The sequence below is a fragment of the Montipora foliosa genome, chromosome 6, assembly GCF_036669935.1.
Source record: "Montipora foliosa isolate CH-2021 chromosome 6, ASM3666993v2, whole genome shotgun sequence".
NCBI lineage: Eukaryota > Metazoa > Cnidaria > Anthozoa > Scleractinia > Acroporidae > Montipora > Montipora foliosa.
This window is the reverse complement of record NC_090874.1, coordinates 27,745,413-27,760,186: the sequence shown is the minus strand read 5'-3', so window position 1 is coordinate 27,760,186 and position 14,774 is coordinate 27,745,413. Positions and strand designations below refer to the sequence as shown.

The 14,774-nt window shown below is 41.7% G+C and overlaps 3 protein-coding genes across 5 annotated transcripts; 1 reads left to right on the top strand and 2 right to left on the bottom strand.

Moving 5' to 3' along the window:
• The first annotated feature begins 4,149 nt into the window (after positions 1 to 4,149).
• On the top strand, positions 4,150 to 11,848 carry LOC138007080 (metabotropic glutamate receptor 3-like). 3 transcript variants are annotated; one of them, XM_068853798.1, is made up of 3 exons: positions 4,150 to 4,494; positions 5,300 to 5,359; positions 6,208 to 11,848. In XM_068853798.1, the coding sequence occupies exon 3, from the start codon at positions 6,312 to 6,314 to the stop codon at positions 8,748 to 8,750; it is 2,439 nt and encodes an 812-aa protein (XP_068709899.1). In that variant the 5' UTR covers positions 4,150 to 4,494; positions 5,300 to 5,359; positions 6,208 to 6,311; the 3' UTR covers positions 8,751 to 11,848. The 3 variants fall into 3 exon arrangements, with proteins under 3 accessions (XP_068709899.1, XP_068709897.1, XP_068709898.1); XM_068853796.1 differs by having other exon boundaries at positions 5,300 to 5,441; XM_068853797.1 differs by lacking the exon at positions 4,150 to 4,494 and adding an exon at positions 4,978 to 5,129 and having other exon boundaries at positions 5,300 to 5,441.
• Positions 11,849 to 12,939: 1,091 nt separating this feature from the next.
• LOC138005319 (uncharacterized) lies at positions 12,940 to 13,620 on the bottom strand. Its single transcript, XM_068851566.1, has one exon. The coding sequence runs from the start codon at positions 13,618 to 13,620 to the stop codon at positions 12,940 to 12,942; it is 681 nt and encodes a 226-aa protein (XP_068707667.1).
• A 168-nt stretch (positions 13,621 to 13,788) lies between these two features.
• LOC138005317 (uncharacterized) lies at positions 13,789 to 14,769 on the bottom strand. Its single transcript, XM_068851565.1, has one exon. It carries the CDS (start codon positions 14,767 to 14,769, stop codon positions 13,789 to 13,791), a length of 981 nt encoding a protein of 326 aa, XP_068707666.1.
• Between the last annotated feature and the right edge of the window lie 5 nt (positions 14,770 to 14,774).

Below are 14,774 nucleotides of genomic sequence, written 5' to 3'. Positions count from 1 at the left end.
AAAATTTTAGCTTTTCATTTTGCGGTTCGGTCAACTACGCTTTTCACGAGATAATGTGAAGAATAAAGCACTCGTTTACTGATTAAGCCTCAGCGCTCGTTGCAGTGATTAGGCGTAAAAACTCTCGTAAAATTTTAGCTCTTCATTTTGCGGTTCAGTCAATTACACTTTTCAGGAGATAATGTGAAGAATAAAGCACTCGTTTACTGATTAAAGTGCCGCTAACCCCAAAATGTTTTTTTCGCTAAAATGAATCTTTGCACCTGTTCGAAACGCATTTCAGCAGTTTTTTCCTTTTTCTAACAAATTCTGCTATTTTATAGGCTTCGAAAGTTGCGAAAATCCAAGCATCTTTTGTTCCCGACCGAGTCAGAAGGGGAGTGGGTCTATTCCTGATGTGACGTCACAATCTACTTTGCATGCATGTTTACAAAGAGTTAATGCAATGTAAATCAGTTTGCGACGTCACATCAGGAATAGACCCACTCCCCTTCATAATCGGTCGTGAACAAAAGATGCTTGGATTTTCGCAACTTTCGAAGCCTATAGAATGGCAGAATTTGTTAGAAAAAGGAAAAAAATTGCCGCAATGCGTTTCGAACAGGTGCAAAGATTCATTTTAGCGAAAAAAACATTTTGGGGTTAGGGGCACTTTAAGCCTAAGCGTTCGTTGCAGTGATTAGGCCTAAAAAGTCTCGTAAAATTTTAGCTTTCATTTTGCGGTTTGGTCAACTACACTTTTCATCGACTACGGAACTGCGGACCACGGTACCACTCCATTTTAACACTTAGCTCATTGTTCATCGATTGCGGGACTGTGGACCGTATACGTAGATTTAAGGTAGGCGTAAATTATTTTGCCTGAAATATAAATAGACACTTCTTTCCTTACTAACATATTATGAGGGGGAGGGGTGGTCTTCACAACTGCGTAGCCGCGTAGCCGCGTAGCCACCCCATTTCCTCACTAGCAAATTCCGAGGGAGAGGGGTGGTCTTCACAACTGCGTAGCCGCGTAGCCACTTCATTCCCTTACTAACAAATTCCGAGGGAGAGGGGTGGTCTTCACAACTGCGTAACCGCGTAGCCGCGTAGGCACTCCATTCCCTTACTAAAAAATTCCGAGGGAGAGGGGTGGTCTTCACAACTGCGTAGCCGCGTAGCCGCGTAGCCACTCCATTCCCTTACTAACAAATTCCGAGGGAGAGGGGTTGTCTTCACAACTGCGTAGCCGCGTAGCCGCGTAGCCGCGTAGCCACTTCATTCCCTTACTAACAAATTCCGAGGGAGAGGGGTTGTCTTCACAACTGCGTAGCCGCGTAGCCATTCCATTCCCTTACTAGCAAATTCCGAGGGCGAGGGGTGGTCTTCACAACTGCGTAGCCGCGTAGCCGCGTAGCCGCGTAGCCGCGTAGCTGCGTAGTGACCTCATTCCCTTACTAACAAATTCCGAAGGGGAGGGGTGGTCTTCCCAACTGCGTAGCCGCGTAGCCGCGTAGCTGCGTAGCCACTTCATTCCCTTACTAACAAATTCCGAAGGGGAGGGGTGGTCTTCACAACTGCGTAGCCGCGTAGCCGCGTAGCCACTCCATTCCCTTACTAACAAATTCCGAGGGAGAGGGGTTGTCTTCACAACTGCGTAGCCGCGTAGCCACTTCATTCCCTTACTAACAAATTCCGAGGGAGAGGGGTTGTCTTCACAACTGCGTAGCCGCGTAGCCATTCCATTCCCTTACTAGCAAATTCCGAGGGCGAGGGGTGGTCTTCACAACTGCGTAGCCGCGTAGCCGCGTAGCCGCGTAGCCGCGTAGCCGCGTAGCTGCGTAGTCACTTCATTCCCTTACTAACAAATTCCGAAGGGGAGGGGTGGTCTTCACAACTGCGTAGCCGCGTAGCCGCGTAGCCGCGTAGCCACTTAGCAGACACAAGGCAAGTATGACATATATGTATTTCCCGCTCTTAAAGCGTTAGCAGGAGATAACTGCGTATCCATGTAGCCAGCTTTTTCAGGGTTATAACTTCAAATGGAGGGGTTTGGCGAGTAAACATGCCGCGGTAACTTTATCACGGCGCCCGCTGAATTCCGGCGATGTCACTTTCGATTTTGCGATTTATTTGTGCAGCCAAAAGTACATTAACACAATTGAACGTAGCAAAAATCTCCCAAAATGTTTGTCGCTGATGGTAACTTTTTATATTCTATATTCACGGTTCAAAATGAATGTTGTTTTCATGTCGTAAATATGTTATTCTCGAGCGACCGTCCTGGAAATGTTCTTCTGCTCTTTCTGAAAAACTATGTATCAATATTTATTTACTTTTGCATCAATATTTGTTTTTGCATAAAGCAAGCTAACAAAATCTGCACCTTGCTGAGTTCGCATTTGTAAGAGTTAATAGTATTTTCGGTCCAATGCTTCTGTTTTACGAAGGGATATGTTTTAGGTCACCCATCCAGATACAGGGCTTAACTTAAATAAATTTTAGTATTACAAAGCTGTCAGATGCTCAGAGGGCACGCTTAAACTTGTGCTGAAAAGAAGTTGTGAGGGAGCTTGAAAATTATTAGAAGCCAATGTTTCTCACTTCCCATTTATTTCCTTCAATCTTTCTGGGTTCAGTACTTTGCTAGTAACCACATATCTTCTCAGGCTATTTACCCAAGACTTCTACCATGGAACTACAATGATAGACAATACCAAAACAATATTGTGCACTGTTAGAGCTACATATTACGCCAGGACAGATCTGTTTCGTCGTGCGAACGTGTGAGGACCTGTGAGCCAAAGGGCCTCTGCTGGTATGACTTCTGGGTGACCCCTTAAATGGTCTTAATGACCCCCCCAACTTGAAAAAATTGTCTGGAACGGTGCACGTACCACAGGCAACCCAGTGTACCCTCACGGAGGGTCTAGTTACAGCGATAAGCTTCTCATATTTAGATGGGATATTGCGTCGTGTAATTGTAAGGAAATGTCCAATGACAGTTTGACGGATGGCCATTACTGTTGACAGTTGCGGGAGAAAGGTTTTAGGAAGCCATCGATCTTTAAGCGGTCAAAAGCATATTGTTGCTCCTTTGAGTCACAAAAAGATGGCTGAGAGATTCAGCCATCGTGAACCGAGGGTGTCAAACGTGGAGATTTGTCTCCAAGGCCCGTTTTACATTTGCCGAATCTTATGCAAATGAGAACAATCTATTGTTTTCACAAATTTGCATTAGATTCGGCACATGTAAAGCTCGACGTTTGAAACGGGCCTAAATTTCTGCGTGCGTTCTGCAGACATCTTCATCGGAGAAAAGACAAACGTTTGCCATTTTCAAGTTCAATAGTAAATTGAATAGACGGCTTGATCGAATAAAGATGTGGCCGAGGGCGTTCTGTTTGCTGGCCTTAAAGGACATATATCCTCTAATGCCCATTATATTCATCTTGTCAGGATTATTATAAATGGGTGGTTGGAGCCGACTTTGTGTTTTCTAATAATAAAGAGGACATGGTATCTTGTTTGTAACAAATGACGAAATCTCAGGATCGAAGAGTAATAAAGCCATAGTTAAACTGAAAGCCAGACGTAAACCTTTTTAAGTGTCCGGCGTTGAGGGTGATTATATGAAAGTAATACATATACTGAATTCAAATCAGACGGCTTGATCGTCGTTCAAACACTTTTCCTTTTTTCTTTTTCTGGCTTTTTAGCCACTGAAAACCAATTTAGATCCAATGTTTGCCATATCTTCATCTCTTCACCTTAGTTTGCAGTGCGTCTTTAAGATATGACATTATCAAGTGTGGAAGCCATCCGCTGTGTTGAATTGTATGTCGTTATTAAACTGAAAAACGTCGTTATATTTTTATGGAGAAAAAATAACTGCAGAATACCCGGTCACTATTGTGGCCCTGTCTTATTATTTAAATAATAATTGAAGGTACGGGATATGCATTAAATAATGTTTCATTAAGTTTCCTTCATTTTTTCCACGCTGTCGCGAGCTGCATTGTTGCCTACAAGAATCCGCGTGCACCAGTTTATTTCAATTTTTTTGACAAGTGCCTTTGACATTTGACACCAAAAAAGCCAAAGGTGATGGAAAATCTTAGGCTTACCATATTCGTTTTTTTTCTGACGTGATAAGCACTCGCACTTCTTCAGCCATCGATATAGCCGTGAGGGTTGATGTGTTACTCATTAAAATCAATGAAACTTTATGATTGAGATGACAACAGAAAGAGCCAAATGACAAGTAGAAGCGGAAAAAGCAATCGATCAACCGAAGGCAAATGGAAGCGAGCAGTTTTGAACTAATTATTTTTCATTGAAATTTTGTTAAAAAAATTTACTAAAAAGGAAAATATTGACTTTTACCAGAACAATAACTTGATATTGCAGGTGTGTTTATTTTTTCTTTCCTTGATGATATGCCGTAAATCATTACTTATATCGTCGGCGAAGAGAATATTTTACTTGGAACAATCCACTCACAAAAGGAAGGTAAGTCGTTGTTTGGTATTCTCACTTACTACTCAAGCAAAGGTGGTAGTATCGTGTATAAAAATACTCCTCAGTTGGAAAGCTTTTCATAAAATTCTGGTAAAAATGATTCAAGGGAGTGTTGATTTTGGTTAGGTTAAGAGCTCGATGAAATGTCACATAGAATTGAATTCGACACATAAAAGCATGGCTGGCTAAAAAGAACTCAATAATGAAGATTATCCATAGCTTAAACCGTTTTACTGAGACACGTATTGGGGAAAAACAGACTGACTTAATTTTTTTTTTTCCTCTCTCCGCATTTTTTTTTTCTTCTTCAGGCGGAAGCATTACGAAAGTCGATATTTTCTTCCCCTGAACATTTTAGCTCGTATCGCACCAATCCAGAAAGATCAATTTTGCTCAGAATTATTTTAATATGTCACTCTGTTTTCGAGTAAAGCCCACACCGACATCAATTCTGCCATACGTCTGGTGTTTTTCTTCAAACGATCTGATAAAGACAAATTAACCACTGTATAAAATATTTCCCTTCATCAAGTCGTTTCATAAGACCAGACGTCATTCAGTCATGTTTCACTACCCAGCGACGTAGCAACACAATTTCTTTAGAAAGTACCCCTTCAATCCTGCAGGTAGACATATTCGGAACTCAGGAGAGAACTCAGAAAGGAGTTCGCCCCTAGAACTAATTTAAACCGCTGAATCCGATACCAACACCACTTCCCAATAAACACTCAGTAACACAAACAAGGCCTTGGGGGCGGTTTTCCCTAAATCTATTTAAATGCATTTTTCTTTCTAGTTTGCCGATGACTTGCCTTCAGCCCTGGTTCTGATTCGGAAAGGTCGGTGAAACATGATGGTCAGTACAGATATCGCTTGGTTTTTAGTCATATCAATTGTTTTCCTGCAGTCATTAGACGGTACCAACCGTGACACCCTAGGTAAGAAATACTTAGTAATTCGCTATGAAAAGGAAACTATTTATCTTGAAGTTAATACGAAGTCATAAGTCGCTATAAAGATATAAATCTCCCCAAGGGAAAATTAATCGAAGCCGCGGGTAGCCCAGAAAATGTGTCGTGTATATCTTTTATCATGATTCTAGTTTGTCTTAGCCAAGACATCAGTCGGTCTACATGATTTAAAAGTAACTTGATACAGCAAAATACATCGACCTAAAATCATCCATAATCGTATAAAGCAGTGTTGATCGTCCAATGACAATTAGATTCAAAGGAAAGGCACGTTTTTGTGGTGAAGGAAAAAGGCGGCATAGGTTTGCGAAATACCTTTGTCGCACGACCCCACAAGCTCTGAGCTTTAAACCGTATCGTGTTTAAATAAAAGATATGATGATGACTTGCAGAATCGCATAGTTATGTTTATTTCTTTTTCTTCATTTTAAGGAGGTGTGATTTCCAAAAAAGAAACACGAAATTCCTCCTATAGAATATCCGTATCGGATACGCTTGTGGATTCACTGAAAGAAATAAGATAAGCGATCTGCATCGTCAGGTTGCCTTCCACGGGTATTCCTCCGTGAAAGAAGCGAACAAGTTTTTCTTTTAGTTATTCTTGTTTCGAGTTACACTGTTTCTTACTCCGAGCACGATCCATTAAATTATGAGAACTTCCTTTTTGGTCCACCCGGTTTGTAGTGTATGCAAATGATCCTGTGTCTTATTTGTCTCCGCTGTTTTTACTTAGAGGGAGGTGATCAAGTATCACTCGACATTGCAGGAGACATTATTCTTGGGGGACTATTTCCTATACACAAACGCAGTAACGAGACTGAAAATGGGTGCGGCAAAATGGACCTCAACCCAGGATACCAGTACCTCGCTTCCATGCTGTTTGCAATGCAAGAGATCAACAAAGATGATGACATACTTCCGGGTATAAAACTTGGAGCGAAGATTTACGATACGTGCCGAAGTCAAACAATCGGTAGCGACGGAGCAAAGGAAATCATTAAGTACACTCTTCGGGAAGAAAATGGCACTGCCCCATTATGTGGTGTAATCGGCCCCTTTCGAAGCGATGTTTCAGTCGCAGTTGCTAACTTGCTCCGTGTGTTTAACATTCCACAAGTAAGCTATGGATCAACAACTCCAGTTCTTAGTGACAAGGACCTTTATGGATACTTTCTAAGAACTGTTCCATCAAACTCCTACCAAGGTAAAGCGATGGTTGATGTTGTGCGATATTTTGGTTGGAGATATGTGATGACTGTGTATTCTCCTGGCCAGTATGGAGAAAAAGGAATGGAAATATTCTACGAAGAGGCGGAGCGAGCTGGGATTTGCATAGCAAATAAGAAGAAATTGCCTAAATCCCCTTCAGAAGAAGATTATCTGAATGCTGTTCGAGAACTTTTGAAAATACGAGGACAAAATTTACGCGGTAAACTACACGTTGTTGTGTTGTTTTGCATTCAGCGCGACAACAAAGGTTTGGTTCAAGCGGCAAAAAAGGTACTGACTAACGACAAAGGGTTTGTCTGGCTTGCGAGTAATTCTTGGGGAAACAGAAAAGACGTAACTGAGGGAGCGGAAAGGGCAGGAGAGGGAGCCATCACAATAAACTACATCCAAGGAAAGGTTGATCGATTCAAAGAATACTTTTTAAGCTTAAAATCATCCAATACATCCAACAGAGACAATCCGTGGTTTGACGAGTTTTATCAAGAAACTTTGAGATGCAGAATTGGGAACTCGACAAAGTCACTTCGTTTTAAAAAGGAATGTTTACCGGGCGAATCGTTACCAAAGGATCTTGGAATAGCACCAGTTCGTGTTGTAATAAATGCTGTTTACGCTATGGCGCATGCGCTTAACAATATGCAAAAAGTCTTATGTCCAGGAAAATCTCAAATGTGTACGCAAATGAAGAACGTTAAACGTGAGCAAGTCCTAGAATACTTGAAAAAAGTAACATTTCCAGACGCTTCACTTGATGTCAACGTCACCTTCAACAAAAACGGAGATGTAGACGGCAAATACGAACTGCTGAATTTTAAACTGGTTAATGGAAGATACCAGCATGTTTTAATTGGTAATTGGAGTGGTGCCCTTAACAATGATAGTAACATTCAGGGCCAAATAAACCTAGACAAGAGTGAAATAGTATGGATCGGGAAACAAACCAAAACACCGCAGTCATATTGTAGCAGTCCATGCAACTTAAAACAAATAACTATTCCAGAGCTTGCAAATCCACGATGCTGCTGGAGATGTGAAAGTTGCAGTTCTGTTAATCATATCATTGTGAACAATACATGCAGAATGTGTAGTCAGGGAAGCGTACCGAATTTAAATTTAACAGCCTGTGTCATGCTCCCCGTAGTGTATCTATCCTGGATTGACATTCCTGCCCAAGTCCTTACAGCACTTGTTTCCACTGGGCTCATCACTACTATTGGTACCGCAGTATTCTTTGTCCGAGAAAGGAATCACCGCGTAATCAAAGCGTCAGGAAGGGAGCTCGCCGTCTTCCTATTCCTCGGAGTGTTTTCGTGTTATGCTGCAGTGTTGATACATTTTACGAAACCTTCAAACATAGTATGTGGAGTTAGACGCTTTACTGATGGTGTCTCCATGACCATGTGTTACGCGCCGTTGCTGCTACGAACAAACCGCATTTATCGCATATTTAAAGCAGCTCAGAAATCGGTTCGTAGGCCTTCTTTTGTGAGCCCATTATCTCAGGCATTTGTGGCTCTCGGTATTATTGCTGTTCAATGTCTGGTGACCTTGATATGGATTTTGTCCAAACCACCGGAAGCTGTGGAAAATTATTCCTACGAGGACCACGTGATCTTGGAGTGTAATACAGACACCTTCAGTGTAGCAATTAACTTGTGTTTCAACGTCGTTTTGATGTTCGTTTCCACAGTGTTTGCCTTTCAAACCAGGAACTTCCCCCGAAATTTTAACGAAGCAAAATACATTGGTGTCACAATGTATTTGTCATGTTCAGTGTGGATAACTTTCCTTCCTTGCTATCTGAATGCTGCTAATAGTATTTGGAAATCATACTTTGCCTGTAGCTCCCTCTTTCTCATTGCAACCATCACTCTCCTCGGTCTCCTTGTGCCCAAAATCTTTCTTGTATATTTTGGAAACGCCATAGGAACCCGGGGTGATGACACAATCACGGGTTGCTACTCTGATAACCAAGGAAGGAGCGGAGCCAGTCGACAAAGTCGTCAGGTAGCGGATAATGACATACACACCATTAACCACGAATGAAAAAAAGTGGAAACTGTAAGCGTCAGTTTCATTGCCATGGTTCGAGCGAGGCCTGTTGGATGGATGATGGATTACATCTGGGTTGTGAGCGCAAGATGATGATGATTATGCTGATGCTGAAACAAACGCTTTCCTGCTTTTAATATCAAAGTATATATTACCTAATGCTTACGAGGAGGAATTTAGATGAGATTTTCCCTAGTGGCAGCGAGTGCAAGACACCAAGGGGATTTGACGACAACTAGCGCTAGCTGTCCTTGTTGGTTGTCATAAGTCAAAGTTACGGTCTATTTTATCTCAATTAAAGTACAAATAAAAGCACTTTTGATTTTTTTGCTATCCCCACAAGAAATCGCTTGCAAAGTTGCGCGATGATCAGTGAAGATGTATCAAATGAACACAAAAGAAAGCAAAGTTTATATACCGTATGAGCTAATATGGAAACTGCTTGCGTCATGAATTCGTGCAGGAAGTGTCCAGGCGTTCAGCATTTAATGGAAAGTTAAAGGGAAAGTACGGCCTAGAAAACGTTTCTCTGAATCGAAAGTTCTTTACCTGTATTGTTATACTTGACCACTCATTTGGGCTTAAATAGCCAACAATAACGCTTCAAAAATTGAAATCCGCCATCTTTCCTTTTGTGTATGCAAACGAGGCTATGACGTAGCAATAGTGAAGGATTTCTCCGGATGATTAGACGTACTTGATTTTTAAATGAAAAAAACAAGGAAAACATAGGCAAGGAGAGCGATACTTTGTAGACTTGAATCTTAATCCAGAGGGTAAATTGTATTAATATTAACCATCAGAACAGATTTAGCTCGTGGTCGTTAAACAGGGTTTTATCTGTGAGCTATTTGCTGGAGTTTTACGAAGTGAAAGAGAGCTTGCAGTGCTATCCCGCACTCATTGCTGTGAAGTAAACGCCGGAAATCAAGTTTAATCTGTCTACCGTGGTTTTCTACGAGATCCCTGTTACAAATTCAAAACAAACGATAGATTTATATATTTCCATCGAATGGTAAGAGTAAATCGTTTCAGTAGTGTCTATAAAGCTAACACAATTTAACTACATTTCAAGTTGTTTATTTTATTGTCTGGAAAAGCGCATAACAGTGAAAGTCATCAATATATTGCTTGATTCAGTTTTCTCGCTCCAATATAATGATATTTTGGACTGCTTGACTGAGATTTCAGTATGAAGCCAATGTCACCAAGACCAATATTCATACCTGAAGATCCCGCTTGAAGTCCTCCTTAGCAAAATGACAGACCCGAAAAGACAGTGGTGTACAAAAAACTGACCCCCAGTCCATGGACTACCCAAATGGACTACCCTTAAAATACTAGGGAGTTTAAGAAACGACGACGGCTACGACAACGCCACAAAACAATTGGTTAAAATTGGTTAAAGTTGTGTAAATAATCGTGCTGCACGTGCAGCACGGATTTTAGCAAGTATCTTAGCGGTCCTCTGCATAACGACGACGTGAAATCACCAAATTTGAGGTTTTGACGACAACGTAAGCATGCAACAGGGAATCCTTCATTCTCTATTTTAACTCTTAAAACCGCTTGTACCAATTTATTTTTAGAATACTAAACATTGTAGGACGTGAACGAGACTGAATAATCGCGAAAGACTTACGATAGAGCCAAGTTACATTTTGAGGTGACCTTTTCGTCAACCGTCGCCGTCGGAGATCTTGAACTCCCTACTATTTCGAACGAGTACTGTTGATCTATGTGTAAGCAGCATCTCAAATAGTGCTTACTTAAGCCTCAACACCCATTTTAAACAGCATTGTTCAACAGTATTCAAGTCTAAGCACCCATTTTAAAAAGGTCAGCTTTCGATTAGTGTTGTGATGGCTAAGTACTTCATGCACAGTAATGGCCGTATGGATGCAAATTATCAAGGTATGTGCAATTTAAGTATTGTAATCAATTCAGTTCTTTCAATAGCACTCATTCGAAATGGTTTTTTTAAGAGTTAGTCCATTTTAGGGTACTCCATTTGGGTAGTCCATGGACTGGGGGTCAGTGTTTAGTCCACCACCCTGAACAGACGATATAGCAGTCAGGTTTTCAGGTTTGAGGAATCCATCCATGTTTTATTTTCGCGGGCCAACTTTTCTGAAATTTTCATTTTCCGGTGGAATCTTCTGTTTTTTTAATTTACTAGACATGTGTCTAGTTTCATCCCCCTCGAAAGCGCAAAACACCAACAGCGGTAATTGTTGCTGTGAAAAAGCCTTGATATGTGTATTGAGCAACATCTGAAAGTTTCGTCGGCGAAACAAATACGTTTGCTGAAGCATGAAAGACGGCTGTCGCAGAAAAAAGAAAGTGAAAAAGAAAAAAGGTACGCTTGTCGAATATTTCAGGTTTTGTCTTGTTTACACTTGCTCTGGATGATTTTTGCCGCCTACTTTGATTGACCAGAAAATCTACAAGTATTAAGTGACTCGAGTTTCTGTCGCATTTATGGCCTACTTGGCCTACTAACTATTGAACCACTAGACCGTTTACCATAATTCATCTTACATTTGAATGTCTTGGAGCAGCAAGGTCACACAACATTGAGAAAGTGATCGGGGAACGAAGAACTTGGTAAGGTCGAACACGTTTGTTGACTATTGCTATATCATAACACGTCATATCCAAGGTGGCGCTCTCCAAGTCACGAAGGAGGGAACTTCAAAGTGCTCTTGTCACATTTTTACAGGGAACTGGACAAAACGGAAATTATTTTCGAATTCCAGGGGAAAAGGTTCGGTAATTTAGAGACACTTTTTCTAGACAGTACTTTCCCTTTAATAAAACAATTATTCCATTCGTGCCTATTGGTCGGTGCTTACTCGCCTCGTTGGCGAGTTTACTATCTCATTTCCAACGCGCGCTCATGGAATAATTGGTAAATGCTTATTTCACTCTCCTTGGAGCAGTGAGCTAAATTACAAAATTTGGCCAGTGATAAATTAATAATAAAAATAACAAGTACATTTTGTGTCAGATGCGATATTTAAATGTAATCCGTGCACGGCTGTACGGTCTTGACAAAAATTCCAGGAGACCTGAGCTAAGAAGCCTGCGTCAGTCAGATCTTCTGCAAAAGGCGCTTCCAATCCTTTTCTCGGCAATCCGACGAAGTTTCACCCATGTCATAATATATGGATTTAGCCAAGCCTAAAAGCAGAGCTCCGCGATTGTTTTTTTTTTCTTACTGGCTGCAGGGTTAGTGAAAATAAAAGGTTTTCGAATTGTCAGCGTTTTGGTGTTTCTTAATTAATTAAATCATTTTATTTGCTTTCTTCTTTAAAAAAATTCATTGCCCAACTAGTATCACATGAGATTTAAAAGAAAACAAGCAAATCCTCAGCAAAACATCGCGCACAATGCCGTGACACATCCGGGACTTAATTCCACAGTCAGCGCGAAAATTCAAATTCGATCTGGTTGCTCGATAGCTAAACAATAAAGAAAATGACCACAAAAAGGCCGAAGACGCATACGTTTTTAGAGATTGCCTGCTTCGTACTTGTGTTTCGTGGTGGTTATCATACGGCTTTTTTCCTTTTCCGTTCGGAACGGAAAAGGAAAAAAGCCATTTGAGAATCAACTGTCAAAAGCTGCAAAAGCCAGCGAATAGGAATCACGCTAAAATTAGAAATCACAGACGTACTTCAATGTAGGTCGTGATGTGACAGATCGGCGTTAAGTAGGCCTAGACACAAATCAAAATGCTCTAAAAATCTATCCGGAAATTCCCAGTTTTTTCCCTAAAAATCCCTTGAAAAACCTCTAAATAACCCAAAAATGTTCTAAAAATCCCTAAATATCCCAAAGATTTCTAAAAATCTTTATTTATCTCAAAATTTTTTAAATGAAATCTCTGTACACTAGATAGCGCTTTTGTCGCTGCTGGACGACGATAAAACTCTGCTGGTTCGTTTTGTACAACTTTATTCTCCGATTTTACATTCAGAACGTTCAACAACATCGCTTTCTCACGCACATTTTTTACAAAAACTCAACTCATCTCCTTTACACGTGCGGACGAGGTCCCTAGCAACGGACTGACGTCATTGGTATCATAGCAACGCGACCGGAAATGAAAGTTCAGGAAGCAGGAGGCACATCCCCGCCCCTAGTCGAGACACAATGTTTGTCGAGACGATTTTAAGTTCTACTCTTCCGCCTCCTGTACTAAGCAAAGTTTTGTAATTGGCCTTTTATACTCTCCGAACTGAGTTCGTACTGTAATATCTCGAACGAACCCTTCCTGCCCAGGATGAGTAGACACGATTCTGCCCAACCGCCATACACCTCGCGGCTGATTTGGCTCAGCAACTAGGACAACATCTCCTTCTTTGAGGTTCTGTTTCTTCTCTTTCCACTTCTTCCTTTCTGTCAGGCTATAAAGGTACTCTTTGGTAAAACGTCTCCAGAAGAAATTAGTTAGCGCTTGGGACTGTCGCCACATCTTTGTCGAATTAATCTCTCTGTCACTAACTTCAGCATCTTCATAACTCGGATTTGCCCGCAACAGCAAGAAATGGTTTGGGGTTAACGCTTCAATGTCCCCTGCATCATTGGACACATGAGTAATCGGTCGACTGTTTAGTATTCCTTCTGCTTCGACTTGTGCGGTTCTCAGCACTTCTTTGGAAACAGCCCTGTCCGCCAGAATTGCCTTCAGCGTCTTCTTGGTGCACTGTGCTAGTCTCTCCCATGCACCTCCAAAGTGCGGGGCACTTGGCGGCTGAAATTTCCACTCGATTTCCTTAGGAACACAGAAGTTTTGTATCCTCTCTTCATCCAATTGTTTGATGCAACTCATTATTTGCACCAACAAAATTCGTTCCATTATCGCTGTGGATGCTCTGCGGTCGTCCACGTCGCGCAATGAACCTTTTCAATGCCATGATGAAATGATCTGTTGAAAGATCATCCACAAGTTCAAGGTGGCACGCTCTAGTACTCATGCAAGTGAACAAGCACCCGTATACTTTAACTTCACTGCGTCTTTCCTTAACTAACACATAGGTCCAAAAAAGTCAACTCCAGTGTTCCTGAACACCATTCCTGGCTCTGGTAGACTACCCATTTGCTGCTCTTGAGGCTTTATTGTCTGGTGATAACAGTAGTTGCACTTGAATTTCGCGTTTCGCACTACCTGGCGACCATGGATGATCCAATACTCCTGCCGAATTTGATTATGCAGGTGCTCAGTTGGCGGGTGGTAGTAGATACGATGCATTTCTTCGACGATCAGCGGTGCAAGTTCATGGCGCGAGTCAATTATTTTGGGATGTCGTGTTCTGTAAGGTAGGCATTGTGCTCTCTGCAGCCTTCCACCGACAACCAAGAACCCATCTTCCAACCTTGGGTCAAGAGATTTAATTCTACTGTTCTTGTGGATCTCCTCACCTATCTTCAGGCACTGTATCTCCTCGCCGAATGATTCAACTTGGGCCCTCTTCACAAGATGATTCCGAGCAGCTCTCAATTCGTTCGACGTAAGTGCTCCCAGTAGACGTACTTCCTTCTTAGCTCTTACATTGTTTGCAAATCGCATCACATAAGTTGTAACTCTTCTTAGTTTGATCAGTGACGAATACTTCTTCCACCCTAACAGGACCTTGTTTTCCTGAGATGCTCCAGCCCATCTTTCGTTCTTCTTTTCTTTGATGTCATCGTTCTCGCAGGGCGCTTTGACTTTATTTTCTGGCCAGAGCTCTGCTGATTCATACAGGAACTTGGGTCCACTAATATAGCGAAAGCCCGCGCCAAGTTCCGTAGGACTTAGTCCCCGGGTGATGTCATCTGCAGGGATAGACTCTGTCGGCACATATCTCCAACTCACAGCACCCGCCTCTAGTGTCGCCTCCAGACCGCTCATGATTGTGTGAATCTCAGACACCCGGTTACCGACGAATGCTTTGTAAGTGGAGCTCGTCTGGCGGATCCAATGTAGGACTGTGGTAGAGTCACTCCAGAGAGTTATCTTCTCCATCTTTG